Below are 18,497 nucleotides of genomic sequence, written 5' to 3'. Positions count from 1 at the left end.
TTCAACTTCAATTAATGAAATCTGCTCCACCTTTGGACAAAAATTGAATGATGTGACAGTGATTTTTCATCTTTTTTACTGTCTCTGCCACGCAAATCATGAATCAGAATCAATGAGTTTTCCCTTCCTGTCATTTTCTTGGTGGGGGTATAATTCCTTGGGATAAGATAAAGATGTACACTATTTATGCAATTGGAACCTTTCTCTATAAAAAAAGAAGAGAGAGTTCTTACTTTTCTGCAAAAGGACTTGGAAAAATAATGAGAAAGAAAGATGAAACATCTTATTTTTCTCCTCATGCAGCCGAAAGATTCAAGCCCCATAGTCAAATGTATATCTGGAATTGCGACCAATAAATATATGCATGCGGCGGAACAAGTCTTAATTTTTATGGGGGATAAGCTTATAAATAATTATTGGTATTACCTCAAATTTGGCTTGATTCTTCACTACAAGAAAATGAGTCAATAACGACCTCTATTTGTTCATATTCTAGAGCATTGTACGCTTCACATATATATTGGGGGGTCAAGGAGGCAGTGCTCACTCGAGGGGTTAAGGGTCAGTGCGCCTATGGAGGTTTCCAGGGGCAGAATTTTAGTGGTAAGAATACTTTTGGAATTCAAATTAATTAATTTATTAAATGCTAAATTATATTTACTATTTGTTGAAGCAATTGCCTAAAGATCATAGTATTTTAAAACTTTTAAGTGAGCAATTTCATAAAAATCTTTGTAATAAAGACAAAAAAATTAATTGATTGTGACAAATTACCTAAGTTATAATATAACAGAATTTTTTTATTTTTTTAGAGGGGCAATTGCACCCCACTAAAGAATGTTAATTTTTTCAAGTAAATTAATACATCCCCTGAATATATAGACAAAATATGTTAATTTTTCTTTTCTTATAAATCTATCTCTTTTTTAATAAGCAAGTAAATTGGTTATTGGTATCACTACTAAAAAAATGATACTATGGCAGCATTTTTTATGCAACGAATTAAATACCCCTGTCATATACCTGATGCGGTTTCTTTGGGTGAACGAAATTAGCCGCGAATATTTTAGACAGAAATGAGAAAAGCCGCGAAAATCATCGTAAAATTAATTAGCCCAAATAAATCCCTAGCGTGAACTTCACCGCGCGTGAGCCGTTTCCTCCTGACTTTTTACCTTCTCCGCGCGTGAGCCGTTTCCTCCCCCATCCGTCTCCCTCCCATCAAAAACTGACGCGGACACCGACACCGATCGACGGAGAAGCATACATTGACGCCGACGCGGACGCTCCGTCGACACCCACACCGGCGTTCCGACGACAAAAGCTTCACCGGCGTTCCGTCGACACCCACACTGACCTCTCGATCCACTCCGCGTGCAACCCTCCTCTCCAACTAACGACGACGCCATCGCTGCCGCTGAAGCCGACGTTGACACAGACACCGACGCCGACGTTGATGCAGACACCGACGTCGACGCCGCTTCTTCCATTCGCCGCCGTCGTTCGCACATTCTTCTCCTTCTTGAATCATACCTGTAACCAAGCAAATTTGGGTGAGATTTATATTAGGTTTTTTCATTTTTTGTGTTGATCTTCTTGTATTGTTCCTCTAATAATTAGTATTTTTATATATTGTTGCTGTTTTTTTTTTTTTTAAATCTAATCTCAATGATATTATATCTTCTTGTTGTTTTATTTTTACATAGTGATTTGAATTAGGTCTTCTTGATGTTTTATTTTTGTTGTTGAATTACTTCTCATACTCAAATATTTCATGCCTAAAATTTGACAATTAAAAAGGTAGCATGTCAAATCAAACATCATATTTAAGAAAAAAAAAACACACACAAACACAAGATTTTATCCCAGTGAAAGATTTTGGTTGAAGTGTCACCCAAAGTTAAAACATCATTCAAGAAGAGCAATCATATGAAAGTAGAGTTATATCAAGTTCATCAAAACCAAGACAACTACTACAAGCTCAGACTCACTCACAGACATCCTAAAAATGGCAGGATAAAAAAGAATATACAATGACGAAGCATAAATGATGAAGAAGATCCACATTCAAGATAAATTTACTTACAAGCCATTCTATATGTCCCTGATGACCATCCTTGTTCAAAACCTTTACAACCACAGGAAAATTATTGCATGATTAGTTTAGGTTTAAAACATGAATGAGAGGATATTAGGAAGATTTATTAGGCAACTATTGTTATTGTTGTGCCATTAGATTTTTTTTGTGTGCTTATAATATTGTACTAGACAAAAGATTTGGACAAAAAAAAATCCCACTCTATTGTAATCATTATAATGCATTTTATTAATCCTTCATGATTGCAATTGAACTTCAATATATTGAACATATTAAAATAAAGATTATTAGTTTATCAATTGAAATTCATGAATCATGCAATTATTTTCATACCATATTTTGTTGCATTTGAATAAAGTTTACATGACCCATCATTTAAAGGCATGCTTATTTCTTTTTAAATCTTTAGTATTTAAAGTTGTCACTATTAAAAATATGAACTAAAATAGTTTTTTTAATTATTTTCAATGGTTAAACACTGCAGTGAATTTTAAAATGAATAAGAGTTGGATAACCAAGTCAAGATGGAGTCGTGAATACAACAAAGGAGTTGAAGATTTTTTAAATTTTGCTAGTCGTAGTAAGAATCTATCTGGAAAGATATTATGCCCATGTAAATCATGCATCAACAGATACTTTCATTCAATACAAGATGTGAAGGAACACATTATGACCAATGGATTCTTTACGGGATATGTTATTTGGAATCGACATGGGGAGGATCATCAAGTTGTTGTTAAAGGTACAGAAAATGAGGGTGTTGTTAGTATGTCTAATTTTGAATCACAAACTACTCAAATTGAGCAACCATATACAAATGATATTGAAGGATTGTTGAGGGATACATTTGCTCCAATCAATGAATCAATTAACTTAGTTGATCAACATGAAAACTTTACTCAAGATTCAAATAAATAAGATTTAAAACAATCAAAGCTATTAGAAGATGTAGGGGCAGAATTATATCCGGGATGCAAGAGATTCTCGAAGTTATCATTTATATTACATTTATTTCGTTTGAAATGTCTAAACTCTTGGACTGCAAGATCTTTTGATATGTTATTAGAGTTACTTATTGAAGCATTTCCTGAAGGGATTTCATTGCCCAAAACTACATATGAAGTTAAAAAATTAATGGATGCTTTTGATCTTGGTTATACCAAGATACATGCATGCACTAATGATTGCACATTATTCTGGGGAGATAAGTCTAATGACAATGCATGTGAAGTATGTGGAGCATCAAGATGGACTCCTAATCAAAAGAGCAAAATTGCACAAGAAAAAAAAGTTCAAATGAAACATGCTAAAATTCTTCGATTATTTGTTGTAGCAGAGAGCAGCAAAAAATGCGAAAAATGCAAAAAAAAAACAAAAGTGTCAGCATACAATGGGTCGGGTGAGCTCTCTAAGAAGACAAGAAGAAACGGTATGTAATCAAAAGAGCAATATATTTATATTTTAATGAAAAATTTTTAATTTTAAATTTTTGTAGTCTATACGAGATCGCTTGTTATTATGGAAAATCAATCACATGCGTAAAGATGGATCATGGTCATCTGAGGAGGCCAGACAAAAATGGGTAAAATTGTAAGCATTTCACATGATCGGTTTATTGAATGCTAACTATGTATATATTTTTTCTAAATCTAGTTACATGCTTGTGAAATGCTTGCTGAGGAAGAGTTGATGCCAGAAGATGGAAATTTCGAGGCCAATGAGAAAGTCTTCAAGATAATCATTGGGCCAGAACACCCAGGGAGGGTACGAATACAGGGTTTTGGGGTCACTCCAAGTAAATATTTTTCCCATAGCACCACGACTCCAGGCAGTAGCAGTAGAAGCAATTATGCACTTGAGCAAGTTGTAAGACTTGAGGAGGTGGTGCAAACACTACAAAGTGAGGTGAAACATTTCATGAAAAATTACCATGGACAACATCCACCACCAGGAAGCTCAACTATGATATGCAAAATTAAAAAGTTAGATATTTTCATTTATTAATTTATTTATCACCTTAATTTTTACTGATGATTTCTATATTAATAACAGGGAGATAATGACCAATTTTCTGGAGATTTTTTTTTTGTATTTATTTTTGGATATTTTAAGTCTTTGTATTAGCCATTGAGAACAGCTTGTATTCATTTAACTCTATATATGATGAAGCTTCAATTTTGACATTACTTATGTATTATTTAATCATAAAAAATGATTTTTTTTCATTATATTTTTTTTTAATCACTCCTACCCTTTAGCAGCGGTTTTGACACCTGTTAAAAAATGATGTTATAGCTTTCCTACAGCAGCGCTTCTAAACCGCTGCTATATTCGTTCAACCGCAGCACTTTCAAAACTGCTGCTGAAGCCTTACCAGCAAACACAGATACAGCGGATGTGCAGCGGATTTGAAACCGCTGTAAATAATTTTGCAGCGGTTTTAACCGCTGCTGTAGGTAAGAAAATGTGCTGCGAAAGGCATATTTATTAGTAGGTAGATTATCTCTGCATTTGATAGTATTGTAGATGTGTTGTGTGGAGCTAATGTTTTCATGAAATTGCACATGCCATAAAATAAATCTAATGGGTCTTGATCTTGTGAGATATTATCATACTTGCAATAAAAAAATGAACATCAATCTCGCATGACAAATTTAGGGTTTATTTGGGACATCTACTCTTGTTGCAAAAAAAAAAAAACTTTTCATTATAGAAAAATTTTAAAAACTATAAGAAAGCTGCAAGAAAGTAATAGCCGAAAGAATTTGTGATTGTTGTGTAAAACACAAAGCAACGAAAAAGATGTCCCAAATAGGCTCTTAATAGACCTTGTATGTATAAGATGATGGTATACATTATACCTAACATTTCATTCGTTGCATGATTGAGATAAGTCATTGAACCTCAAAATAATGCATATAAAAATAATGATAAATTTCTTATAAGTGAACTTGAACTTTCTATTCATAATTCAAGCTTCCTTTGGGACGAGTTTTTTAAAATAACATTTTAGTACAAAGATTTTTTGAACTAAAAAATTTTATGCTAGAAATATTTTAGAAAGTGATAAAAAAGCTATCCTAAATGAAGCCTTAGTAAGTTGTTGGAAACTCACTTGTACTAGAGATATGCTTGTAAGACATTGCACAAAGCTCAACCATAGGCATGGCTATCGAGGGATTTCTCGTATGCAGGAATATTAGATCATCATATGAACTAGAAATAGTGGTACTTGGTTATCTTGGATTAGGGAATAAGGGGTCTAGAAATAATTGTTGGTGTTGATTTTGGATTTGAGAACTAGGGTTGGATAAGTATTGTCTTAAAAATTATATTTTATAGATAAATTCTATATAATGAATTCATTTCTAATGCTTAGCAAATTCAGTGTGATTTTTATCTAAGATGAGATATTTCTTGAAAAAAGCTTTGAATGTCTAAGCTAGTGAGATTAGGATTTTTAGGTGTTATTTTAAGTCAAGAATGAAAGCGAAATAAGAGAGATTGAGAAGAGGAGAGTAACTCCTTTATCTTGTACTCCTTGGTTGCAATCATAAGAATTTCATGAGGTTGTTTTGGAAATTTTATTGATTGAAAGAAAGTTAGGTAGTAAAAAACCTTACTTTTAACCTTAAAAATTATGACAACATATCTTTTAAGAATCGAGAGTTTAATCTAGCATTGGTCTTCAAAATACCAATGAATGTAATAACCAAGCAAGCACTATAATAACTTGAAAATATGTAAAACAAGTTTCCTTCAACTTTCTTATCTTGAGCTCCTCCATAAGGCACTATAGGTGGAAACATTCTTTTATGGCATGGTCATGATACCTATGGATGGTAAAATACCTTGAAGTATCCTCAACAAGCACTGTAATAATTTGAAAATATATACTTTAAAATAAAAAAATAAAAAAATTGCATATGAGCAACGCTGTGCTTTTTTAGTGCAGTGGCTTTGGTTTTGCAGTGTTTGGACACTAAAATTTGACACAACGATGTTGATGCTCTCTTTTATATAATAATTCTAGAATGAAAATGCAGCGCTATGCTCTCCTACCCCTCTCCCTTATTTTGTTTTCTTGTCGAGGATGGAGCTAAGGAAGGGAAGAAGAGAAGAGAAGAGAGAGAAAAGAGAGAGGAACTCCATAGAACCCATGTTTCCAGCAGATTTTAAATAATTAATTAAAATGATTTAAAATTAACTATTCAAATAATTTAAAAAAATGATTAAAATTGATATTAAATATTTCCTAATTTAAAGAAAATGATTAAAATTTTAATATTATTATTTAAAATTTATTTATTTTAAAATTTTATTTTAATTAAATAGTAATTTTAGCAATTTTTAAAATTAATTATAAATTTAATAATTAATTTTAGTTAATTATTAATTTTAATATCATATTTTTAATTTTCATGGTTAAATTAATTATCAACACAAGAATGGTGTGGCTCTCGGGTCGGTGTTCGTTTTCCACCTTACTGGATGGTCCGTGCGAGGCTCCAGGGATGCTGGAAGTCTTGGCCGTTTGCTGAGCCCGATCTTTTATTGTATTCCTCTGCTTTATCTTTGCTTTCTTAGTTGTCTTTGTCTTCATATGATGTAACCGTTATTTTTATCAATATATTTCCTTTAAAAAAATGGTTAAATTAATTATATTTTTTCATTTTCATTTTTAATTAATTATTAATTTTAATTTCTATTTTAAATTGATTATTAATTTTACTTTTAGTATAATTCTTATTTAAATATAAAAACCACTATAGACAAATATGTCAAACCATAATATGTTCTTTCTCCTGTTTTGTATCCAATTCCAAATAATAAGAAATATCTTTTAAATTACTTATATGAAGTAATTATCTTCGCAAAATTTAATTTGTAAACTAATTATTAACAAATTCAAATAAAAAAATAATATAAAATTACATAATTTTTATTTCCCTTCAGGCATTGTGAATGAAATATACTGCCATTTGGCATAAGAAATGCTTCATGAAAATTTTAAAATATTATGATTAACATTTTCACCTCATAATCATAATAAAATATTGTGTATATAAATATCATATTGATATATTCTCAATCTTTGAATGAACATTTCAAACATTTTGAAATATTTAAATGATTAAGTCTTATTTCTACCAATATTCAATTTTTAATATTATTAGATTTTTTTTTATCACCCTCCCTTATGCCTTCCTCCACAAGTTACATAATCACAACACCTCCATGCTTAAACCTCTATATACCTCTAAGAATCTCATTAGTTAATTCCAAATGGAATAGAGATTTTCATTATAAGAAATTATTGTTTTCTTATGAAATATTACAATTAGGATGGATTTAAAAGATATTGGATTAATAGTGAGATTAATACAATATAAATTGCTTATATATAATACTAATCTCAAAGCAAATATAGTATATGGCTTCAATTCAAAGCCTATTCAACGGTAATTTTTTTTTATTCTATGAGGAAAAAATTACGTAAGCATATTCTAATGCAGATTATATTATGATGGATTTATAAATTATTGCATTTGCTTTAAGATTAGTGTAAAATAAACTCTTGATATACATCACTAATCTCAAAGTCAATTCAGTAATTTTTATGTATGATATCATGATATAATTAATCTATCTCACGATAATGATAGAATACCAATAGAATTGTGACAAAATTTTTTAATAAGCAAAAAATATATAAGAATTATTGTGAATTTTTTTGGATGAAATAAGACTATTGAAGATATACCTAATTTTTTTTTTAATAATTATAGTTGTAAAAATATAGCTAAATGTGCTAATTTTTAGCCACAAAGGCTCTTAGCCACATCTTCAATAATTACACTCTAAAAAATGTCATAAAAAACTACAAAAATGTGGTAGAAGACCTTATTTGCGCTATTTGGAAGAAGTATGGGTACTAATGTGATTTTAATATAAGAAATTTTGGTAAAATTTTTAATTTTTTTTATTTAGAAATTTCGATGGACTTACGATGGAAAATAAATATAAAATAATTAGTAGCTTGTTGATAGAAATTTCATTAGTCATCAAGGGATTTGATGTCAAAATTTGTTCAGTTATGAAATTTTCATCGACGTTTTAGTACTGTTTGTTTATAATTTATGATGCATCAATATTCTGTCATAAAAGAGTATGTTAATAGAGACATGTGTGTGACATTTGTCCAATGTATTTCGAACATGCTTGTGGAGTGAACAAATTTATATAAAAATTTAGACTTTGTTTGGGACAACTTTTTGGCCACTTTTTTTTTCTGCTTTCAACAAATCTTTGAACTAGAAAGTTGCTTTTAAAAAATAGTAAAAAACTATCCCAAATAAAACTTTAAATAATTATATCATGAATAATTAAGTTATAATTTTATAAATTTTAACTAAATATGTAATTCAATAAATAAATTAAGCTTGATATATCACAATAAAATTCTCTTGATCATGCAAGAACCTCGAGGCAAAATAAAGTTGGAAACTTCGAAAATTAAATCCGGAACCATCTGAACTTCGATTTCAACAAACTTATAGTTGAATTGAACGTCTCGGAAATACGAATCCAACGACACCAAATTTGACTCAATCAGAGCCCTAATGAGTCCAAATCAAAGGCCCGAAGCACATTTAGGAGGCTCAAATCATAATTTGGATTACCAAACAGTTTTAAAAATGGCATGCTTATAGTGGAATCGAACGACTTGACAAGAAAATGACAATGAGCCTAAGATCGCCAAATTTTGATATCATTAAAACATTCAAATGCCCAATAAAAAGTCCACGATCAAGGGATTATACATCGGTCGTCCATCCAAACCACACACAATTTACCATTAATCTTCCTCCTATTTATGGGTAATGCCACTCTCAGAAATCTATAAATAGAATCCTCACTTCTCAAAAGAGGGGTCCGGGAGGAAGAGAAGGAATCTGAGATTCTCTCTTGCCACTCCTCCTCGATCATTACTCGGACTTCCGTCGGACCACCAACTAACGCTGAATTTTTGCCAGACAACCAACTGATGTTGAATTTCCATCAGACCACCAACTGACACCCGAACTTCCGTCGGACCCCCAATTCACACCAGATATCTATCGAACCACCGATTGACGTCGGAGTTCTATCAGACCTCCAACTTTCATCGGATTTACACTCGATCACCAACTAACTTCTAACTTCCACTTATCTTCCAATTATTGATGGAGTTCTAATTGACAACTGTCTTTATGATCGCTATCACCCACCAACTACTGTCCTTTCAACCTCTGTCGTCTGATAACGATCTTTCCGACCTACGTCACCCACTGATTATGGTCCTTCCGATCACCCTCACCCGACTATGATCTTTCTAACCTTTGTCGCCTGACAACGATCTTTCTGACCACTGTCACACACCGACTATGATCCTTCCGACTTTTATCTCCAAACAACGGTCTTTCCGATCTTCATCTCCATCCGACTATGATCCTTCTGATCACCCTCACCTGACTATAGTCTTTCTAACCTTCGTTGTCCGTTGACTACGGCTTTTTCGACCTCCGTAGCCCGCCGACTATGGTCTTTTCGACCACTCTCACCCGATTACGGCCTTCCAACCTTCGTCGCCCGCCAAATACTGTCCTTCCAACCTATGTTGCGTAACAACGATCTTTTCAACCTCTGTTGCCCGCCGAATAACATATTTATATATTCTTAATCTTTGAATGAACAATTCAAACATTTTGAAATATTTAAATGATTAAGTCTTATTTCTACCAATATTCAATTTTTGGTATTATAGCTTTTCTTCTGATCACCCTCCCTTATGCCTTCCTCCACAAGTCACACTATGACAACATCTCCATGCTAAAAACACTAAATACCTCTAAGAATCTCATTAGTTAATTCCAAATGGAGCAGAGATTTTCATTATAAGAAATTATTGTTTTCTTATGAAAGATTACAATTAGGATGGATTTAGAAGCTTTTGGATTAGTGGTGAGAATTATATACTATAAAATGTTTGTATATAACACTAACCTCAAAACAAATAGAATGACTTCAAAGCCTATTCTACAATAATTTTTTTTTTTTCATTTTATGAGGAAAAAATTATGTCAGAATATTCTAATGCATATTATATTATGAAGGATTTAGAAATTATTGCATTTTATTTAAGATTAGTGTAACACAAACTCTTAATATACAACACTAATCACAAAGTCAATTCAATAATTTTTAGGTCTAATATTATGATATAATGTATATCACGATTGATACGTTATCAAAAAATTATCTTGATCGGGAACGAATCTCGATGCAAAATCAAGTTGTAAACTTCTAAAATTAAAATTGGGACTATCCGAACTCCGATTTCAGCAAACTTACAGTCAAACTAAACCTCTCGGAAATACGAACCTAACGACACCAAATTCGACTCAATCCGAGCCCAAATAAGTCCAAATCAAGGATCCAAACTGTTGTTGGAAGGTTTGAACCACAATTTGGATTACCAAACAGTTTCCAAACATTACGTGATTATAGTCAAATAGAGAGGCTCGACGATACAAATCCAACGAGCCCAAGATTGCCAAATTTTGACATCACTAAGACCTTTAAATGTCTGACGAATAGTCCATAATCAAGGGATTCAATATCGACCGTCCATGCAACCACTCCCCATTTGCCCTTGATCTCTCACATATTTAAGGTCATGCCACTCCATAAATATATAAATAGACCCCTCATTTCTCTTGAGAGGGAATCCAAGGAAGAAGAGGAAACAAGAAGAGAAGGAAGAAGCTCCTCCTCGACCACCGTTGGAGTCTCGCCGGACCACCACCTGAGGTCCTCGACCACCGCCAGAGTTCACCGGACCACCACTTGAGGCCCTCTCCTTCGTCGGACCACCACCTGAGGCCCTCACCTCTACTGGACCAGCACTTGAGGCCCAAACTTTTACCGGACCACCGCCTGATGTCGTTGCTCCGCAAGACCACCACTTGAGGCCCTGTGCTCCACCAAGACACCACCGGAGGCCCGGACTTCTATCGGACCATCACCTAACGTCTTTGCTCTGCCGGACCACCACCTGAGGCCTGGACTTCCACCGGACCACCACCTGATGCTCGGAGTTCTTCCGGACCACCACCTGAGGCCCGGACTTCTGTCGGACCACCGCTTGACATTGTTGCTCCGCTAGACCACTATTTGAGGCCCTCACCTCTGGTGGACCACCACTTGAGGTCTGAACTTCTGTCGGACCACCACCAGAGACTTAGAATTCCGTCGGACCACCGTCTGACATCGTTGTTCTGTCAGACCACCACTTGAGGCCCTCACCTCCACTGGACCACCACTTAAGATCTGGACTTTCGCCGGACCACCACTTGGCGCCCGGTGTTATGCCGGACCACCGCTTGAGGCCCCGCCTTCGCTGGACCACCACCTGATCCCCATAGTTCTGCCATACCACCACCTGAAGTACGGACTTCCGTCGGACCACCACCTGGCGCCTGGAGTTCTATTGGAACACCACCTGAGGCCCAGACTTCCGCCGGACCACTACTTGACGTTGTTGCACCACTAGACCACCACCTGATGCCCAGAGTTCTACTAGAGTACCGCTCTACTACAATAGTCTTTCTATCCCTGGTCTTCGATCAACTACGATCTTTCGAACCACTGTCTTCTTCTGACCTTCGTTGCATACTACGGACCTTTCGAGCAACATCGCCAGACAATGACATTTCTGACCCCGGTCTCCTGCATACTATAGTCCTTCCGATCTCCATCACCAGACAATGGTCTTTCCAACCTCTATTCGATCAACTATGGTCGTGCCGACTAAGCAAACATGTCTATATTGTAACTCCCACCATGTAATGCACTCTATATGATGTAGATTTGTACCATCAAGCCAAGACCTTCTCCCAATGAAGGGCCTCATTTGTAATCGACTGCAAATACTAGTGGATTCATTCAAATTTGGCTAGACCTCGTGGTTTTCCCCCTATTCAGGGGTTTCCACGTAAAAACTTTGGTCTCTTATGAATTCTACACCCTCTCTCTTATTTGCTTGTGTGATGGATCTTCGTACAATGCTAAAACACTAAACTATGTCTCTATCGCCGCGAATATTCCAGGACGCAACAACCATAGTGATAGAATACAAATAGAATTGTGACAAAATTGTTTGATATATATATATTATTGTGATTTTTTTAATGAAATAAGACTATTAATGATGTAACTAAAATTTTTTTAATCCTTATAGTTGTAAAAATATAGCTAAATGTGCTATTTTTAGTCACAAAGCTCTTAGCCAAATCTTCAATAATTACACTCTAAAAAATGTCATTAAAAACTACAAAAATGTGGTAGAAGTGTAACCTTATTTGCACTATTTTGAAGAAGAATGGGTACTAACGTGATTTCACTATAAAAATTTTTGGTGAAATTTGAATTATTTTTATTAAAAAAATTTAATGGACTTACGACGAAACATCGATGGAAAATAAATATAAAATAATTAGTAGCTTGTCGATAGAAATTTCATTAGTCATCAACAGATTTGACGTCAAAATTTGTTCAGTTAAGAAAATTTCAAACGTTTTACTTTTTATTTTATAATTTATGATGCACCAATACTCTGTCATAAAAGAGTATGTTAACACAGACGTGCGTGTGACATTCATCCAATGTATTTCGATCACGCTTGCGGCATGACCAAATTTATAGAAAAATTTAGGCTTCATTTGAGACAACTTTAGACCACTGATTTTTTATTGCTTTCAATACATTTTTGAACTGAAAAGTTAATTTAGAAAGCAATAAAAAATTTATTCCAAACAGAGCTTTAAATAACCATGTCTAGCTAAAGCCAAAGGGGGGCAATTGCACCAATTTTATAAAACTTAATTAAATATGAAATTCAATAAATAAATTAAACTAAAATTATTAATTTTTTTATTATTCTCAATATTTTTTCTAAATTTTGTTCTTTCTTTGTCCACCAATATAATTTATTAAAGTTAAGAAATTTTTAATCTATCTTTTTCCATCCAAGCAATTGTGTTATTAACAACTAGCATGTTTGCTGCATCTTCTAACCTAAAGAAGTAAAGAGTATTTCTACCCATCCGTTTTCACTCACTCTCTCTCTCTAAAGGATAAAATTATTTTTCAATATAAAATAAAATAATAATTCTTGGTGATAAAAAAACTGAGTATAAAAGAAATCATTATAAAAAAATAATTTTCGTCAATTTTTTTTAAAAATAACAAAAATATGATTACAATATAAAAAAATAAAACAGTATAAAACTATCACAAATTAATCCTAAGATTTTTAGTCTAATCATTAGATTTTTTTTATAGATGAGCACAATATAAAATTTAGTTTTTTATATTTGAAATTATTATAAAAAAAAATAAATTAATAATATATTATAATAGTTTTTAAATAAATATAATAATTAAAATTTATTCTGATTTAATAAATTTGAGGCAAATGCCCTTAAAAATATTTTTATTTGAAATAATTATTTAATTAGAGGGTCCAATAATCAATTCTTTCAGCGGCACGTCTTTTAAAGTTCCAACCGTTGAACGGAACGATCCCAAATTCTTCAAATAAAACTTCTTTTTACTAATTCAAAAGTTGACCATTCTTACCACAAGTCTACAAACATCTTTCTAATTACAAGATTCGGTACAACCCAATCACAACCGTCCATCCACCCTCATCTCTTTGCATCCATCATCCGTTCGAAATCCCCAAAACAAACAAAACCATCGCCGTCGGTATCGACGCCGACGATCATCCGGCGACAATCATCGATCGTGCATTCGCCGTCTCCGAGAGCTATAAAAACACCAAGAAGCTCCTCTGCCGAGATCTTTCCATCGCCATCGGCATCAAAGACAGCGAACACATCGCGGAGCTCGTCGCCGGCGACGGGTTCACCGAGCGCCGCAGGGACGATGACCTCGAGCTCATCCAAACTGATGCAACCATCGCCGTCGCGATCGATCTCCGCCACCATGGAGGCGAGCTCCTCCTCTGTCGGCGGATCGTGTGGGCCCAGCCGTTTAAGCACAGCCTCGAGCTCGCGCCTCGTGATTTTGCCGTCGCCGTCGCGATCGAAGACACTGAATAGGTCGTCGACGGCGATGGGTAGAACGGATTTCGGGGTCAGGGTTTCTTCCGAGGAAGAGGCGGTAGCGATGGATCCGAAGGAGGGGGATTCGATCCGGGCTCTTTTCTTCGATTTAGAGATCTTTGAGAAGAAGGATCCAATTTTGATGAGCTTCATCACTTTGATGAGATGAGAAAGATAAGAAGGGAAAAGTGAAGGCGAAGAACAAGAAGAAAAGCTTTGGTAATTGCAGAGAGAGAGGGAGGAGGTGGGGGAATTAAAGGGCGTGAGGGGAAGTTCGGCGGTGAGCTTCGAGGAAGCTTCGCAGGAGAAGGATTTTTTAATTTTTATTATTACTATTTATTGTATTAATACTATGCTCAGCTTTTCCGGTGATCTGTTGGGAAATTTTATTATCGAGAATTGACCGTTGGATAAATTTCCAAAAAAAAAATTAGCCGTTGGGTTTAATTACTTGCTTTACTGGACTTTCCCGTTGAGCTTCTAATTGTGTGAAAATCTTTTGCGCGTACGTTATTAGCTGTACTGAATCCGTAATATTTATTTTTTTGAAAAATATTAATCCGTAATTGACTCCATATTTGACATTACTTAGTTTATGTAAATATTTGAATAGATGATAAATAATTTATAGAAGTGGAGCATGGGTTTTATATCTTAATTTTTGACAAGAAATATTGCATGCACAAAAAAGTTATAAAATACGAGAATTGTTTAAGCGAAAACTCGTAAAATAGAAAAATCATAGAGAATTCCCTAACGACAAAAATATACTATTGAGTAGAAAATACAAAAATTATTCCTTCATCACAATTGAAAAAATGGGAGTAATTATAATACATTTTTTCATTTTCCTTTCTAGGGGTTATAGAAGTCATGTTTATAAACGAACAGTTAAAACATAATAGTAGGATTAAATATTGGTAGAAGTTTGACGATGGGGTTGGAAATTGCTGGTGTCGGTCGTCGATGGTAATAGTCGTAAAATACATTAGAGTTATTTAAATATCTCAGCTCTTCAACCTTTCCCTTTATAGAGAATGGAGCTCTATTTATAGATTTTATGATATGGGCATTTTGATAAATTTCATTTGAATTCAGAGTAGTCAATCATACAACTCATATTGGTCCCTTTTGAACATATATTGCTTACCAAATGTCTAACTGCCTTAATGATGTCAGATCGAGTGATATTGGTTTCATTAGATTGGTTTTGTTGAGTTACTTTATTTGATTATAAGCATGCTAAAATTGGTTGTTGTTGTTTTATCTATAAATTAGTGTTAAAATTTTTTCAAAATTAATTTAAGTGCATGATTTGAGCTCATCGGTAGTCGGATCCGATTATTTGTAGTGTTGATAGATTCATCTCATTGAGACGTTCAGTTCGACTATAAGTTTGTTAAAATCAGAGGTCAAATGATCCTGGATTTAATTCTAAAAGTTTATGATTCAAAGATTACCTAGAGATTCATGCATAACATGCGAATTTTTTGATGGTGTATCAAGTAAGATTTAAATATTAAAAAAAAAAAAAAAGAATTGCATGGCATGAAAATTGGATTTGTTGATGGTCGAGAATATGAGAGGGTGATGATATGAATAGTTAAAATTGTGGGGAGCAGACATCATCCTTGGTCGATAGTAATGATGAGAAGCTATTTCAAAAAATTAGTAACCACGTGCATTGACAGGCTATTGATGGTTGAAATATGGTGATAATAATTACAAATAAAGGTTAATATGAGTGGCGATAAATCGGGTGCATTGGTCGTTTGAGGATGAGCAGCAATGGTTGTCTGCTTCAATCAATGGCAGCAACATACATTAGCACTGGTTGATAATTATAACGGTCATTCATTTTAAAAAATAAGCCATAAAGGTGTCTAAAGTCAATCAATGGTGGTCGCGGGATAATGAACAACAATGATAATTGGTTTCAGTCTGCAGTGCTCCAACACGACGCTATAGAGCCACATGCTCATGCCATAGTCCTTATTGAACACAATAGCCAAACTCAAGCCGAACAGGTGATTGGCTAATCTAGATTGCTAACTTATGTCGACTTACTTGACAAGCCCCTAAATAAACCACCAACTTATCGAAGTCGTTGGGTTGCTAAAGGAAGCCAACTTATTTCAGTCGCTCAAGAAATCACTGATTTGCTAAGGAAGCCATACACTTGATAGATCATACTCTCCAATCAAGATCAGATAATTTATAAGTTTGGCGAGTTCCTTTTGAGCAGATGCCAACTTGACCAACTTAACATGAAAGGAGCTGACTTGGCTTAACTTGATTTTTTAGATAATTAATTGCGCACACTTGAAAACTAGCCATCACCTGAGTACAATACGACAGCATCTAAGAGAAGTTGTTCAACCTATGTCTCACAAGGCTCGATTATATGATATAATTGATTTCTCAATAGGCTTGTATGCTTTAGGGCACAATTTAAACAATTCAATTTAGTTAATTATATTATACTTGATTCTACATATATTTATTACTTCAAAATATATAAAAACATATTTAAATTAAGAAACAATTTAAATTCTTTTAAACATTTCGTTGGACCGGTCGGGTTCGTCGACCATATCTACCTACGGTTGGTCGACAAATCGATTTTGCGACCGATTCAGATTTAAAATATTGCATTAGTTTTACCCAAAAAACAAAATATTGATTAGAGCAACTCAAAAATCAGCCAGCGCATTGCCCGTGGGGCCCGCACTTGCCACCTATTGAATCCTTTTGGGAATCGCTGCAAGCCCATTCCACCGTCTTTTTCTTCAAAATAAGGGCGAAAATAATATTTAAATAAGGTGGAATGAGAAAATAAAGGCAGGCAACGTACTTATGCTGTAAGAATTATTAAAATGTTTAACTATATAGGAAGAGCATAAGAATATTCTGCTGGTGACCCAATTTCCAAATTATAAATTAAAATTAACATCATATTACATAAATACATATTTATATATCTAACATCTAAAATTTTAATATTACATATAAGATGGTATAAATGTAATATTAAAATTTTGAGTGATGGATATATAAATAGAATGGTATAAAGTGGTATATATGTAAATTTCCATATATATATATATATATAAAGTATAAATGTCTCGTGCCTCTTAGTTGAAGAAATAATTTAAAATTTATTTCAGACTAAAATATCATTATTTTTTTATCATAGATTACTTATTCAAACTTTATTGTGAATGATAATGAATTTGTTCAAGTAATACTAAATCATATTCAACAAGATCTCAATAATATGAGAACTATTTTTTATTAGTATTCATACAAGGTCGGATTCATGTTTGAATAAGATGTATCTGCTATAAGTATAATAGGCTCCAATCACAATAATTAGAATAGTAAACTATATGATAGATACAACATAGTGTAATCCAGCATAATTGAGAGCAATCATAATAGTTGTGATAGTTAAGATTATAAAATAATCCAATAATTATATCACTTTAGATTGCAACCACAACGATTATGGCAAAACTCAATTCAAATAAATAGTTTGAAAAGAAATGAGATCAATTGAACAAAAGATTTTTATAATAGATGTTTGTGTAAAACTGTACTTAGTCAAACAACTCAAATGATTCAATTCCAAAGAGGTAATGAGAGCAAAACAAAATAAGCAATTTTTGAATCATCTTCTAAATATGATAGAACCAAGATTAAATCATCTTTGAACTATGAAAGAACCAACTTCGAACTATGATTGAATCATTTTTAAACTATCTTTTAAGATGGTTCGATCATGCTCGAAGATGATTCAATTTGTTGGGGGCAGTAAAACCACATAGCAAAACAAATAAGAAATAGAAAATGCAAACAAAAAAGAAAGAACACTAGGAATTAATGTGGATAAACCTAAAACTAGGAAAAAATGACTGAGCCACACCACACCAAGAGGTTCACTATAAAAATTTGGGAGAAATAGTATATATATCACTTCTTTCTCACTCTCTCCTTACTTTTCTTCTCTTTTGCACCATTCTCAACTTTAAACTAACCAAGAGATACATAACAACTACCAAGGGACACACATTTTAATGAAAAATAAGAAAGAAAAATACTTTGTTCGCCTTGCAGCACCGCGGTGATAAGTTTGAGCGCTATGACGCTCAATTCTCCATCTCTTGTTTAAATGACACCTTCGTAGCACCGAGGTCTGGAGATCCATAATGCTCCCTAGTAGTGCTGAG

The 18,497-nt window shown here is 33.6% G+C and overlaps 1 protein-coding gene across 1 annotated transcript; it reads right to left on the bottom strand.

Moving 5' to 3' along the window:
- Positions 1 to 13,730: 13,730 nt before the first annotated feature.
- LOC110105048 (probable calcium-binding protein CML36) lies at positions 13,731 to 14,578 on the bottom strand. Its single transcript, XM_020834405.2, has one exon. It carries the CDS (start codon positions 14,419 to 14,421, stop codon positions 13,849 to 13,851), a length of 573 nt encoding a protein of 190 aa, XP_020690064.1. The 5' UTR covers positions 14,422 to 14,578; the 3' UTR covers positions 13,731 to 13,848.
- Between the last annotated feature and the right edge of the window lie 3,919 nt (positions 14,579 to 18,497).

Source organism: Dendrobium catenatum, unplaced genomic scaffold, assembly GCF_001605985.2.
Source record: "Dendrobium catenatum unplaced genomic scaffold, ASM160598v2 fragScaff_scaffold_313, whole genome shotgun sequence".
NCBI lineage: Eukaryota > Viridiplantae > Streptophyta > Magnoliopsida > Asparagales > Orchidaceae > Dendrobium > Dendrobium catenatum.
Note: the sequence above shows the minus strand (reverse complement) of the source record. Positions and strands in the feature narration are given on the sequence as shown.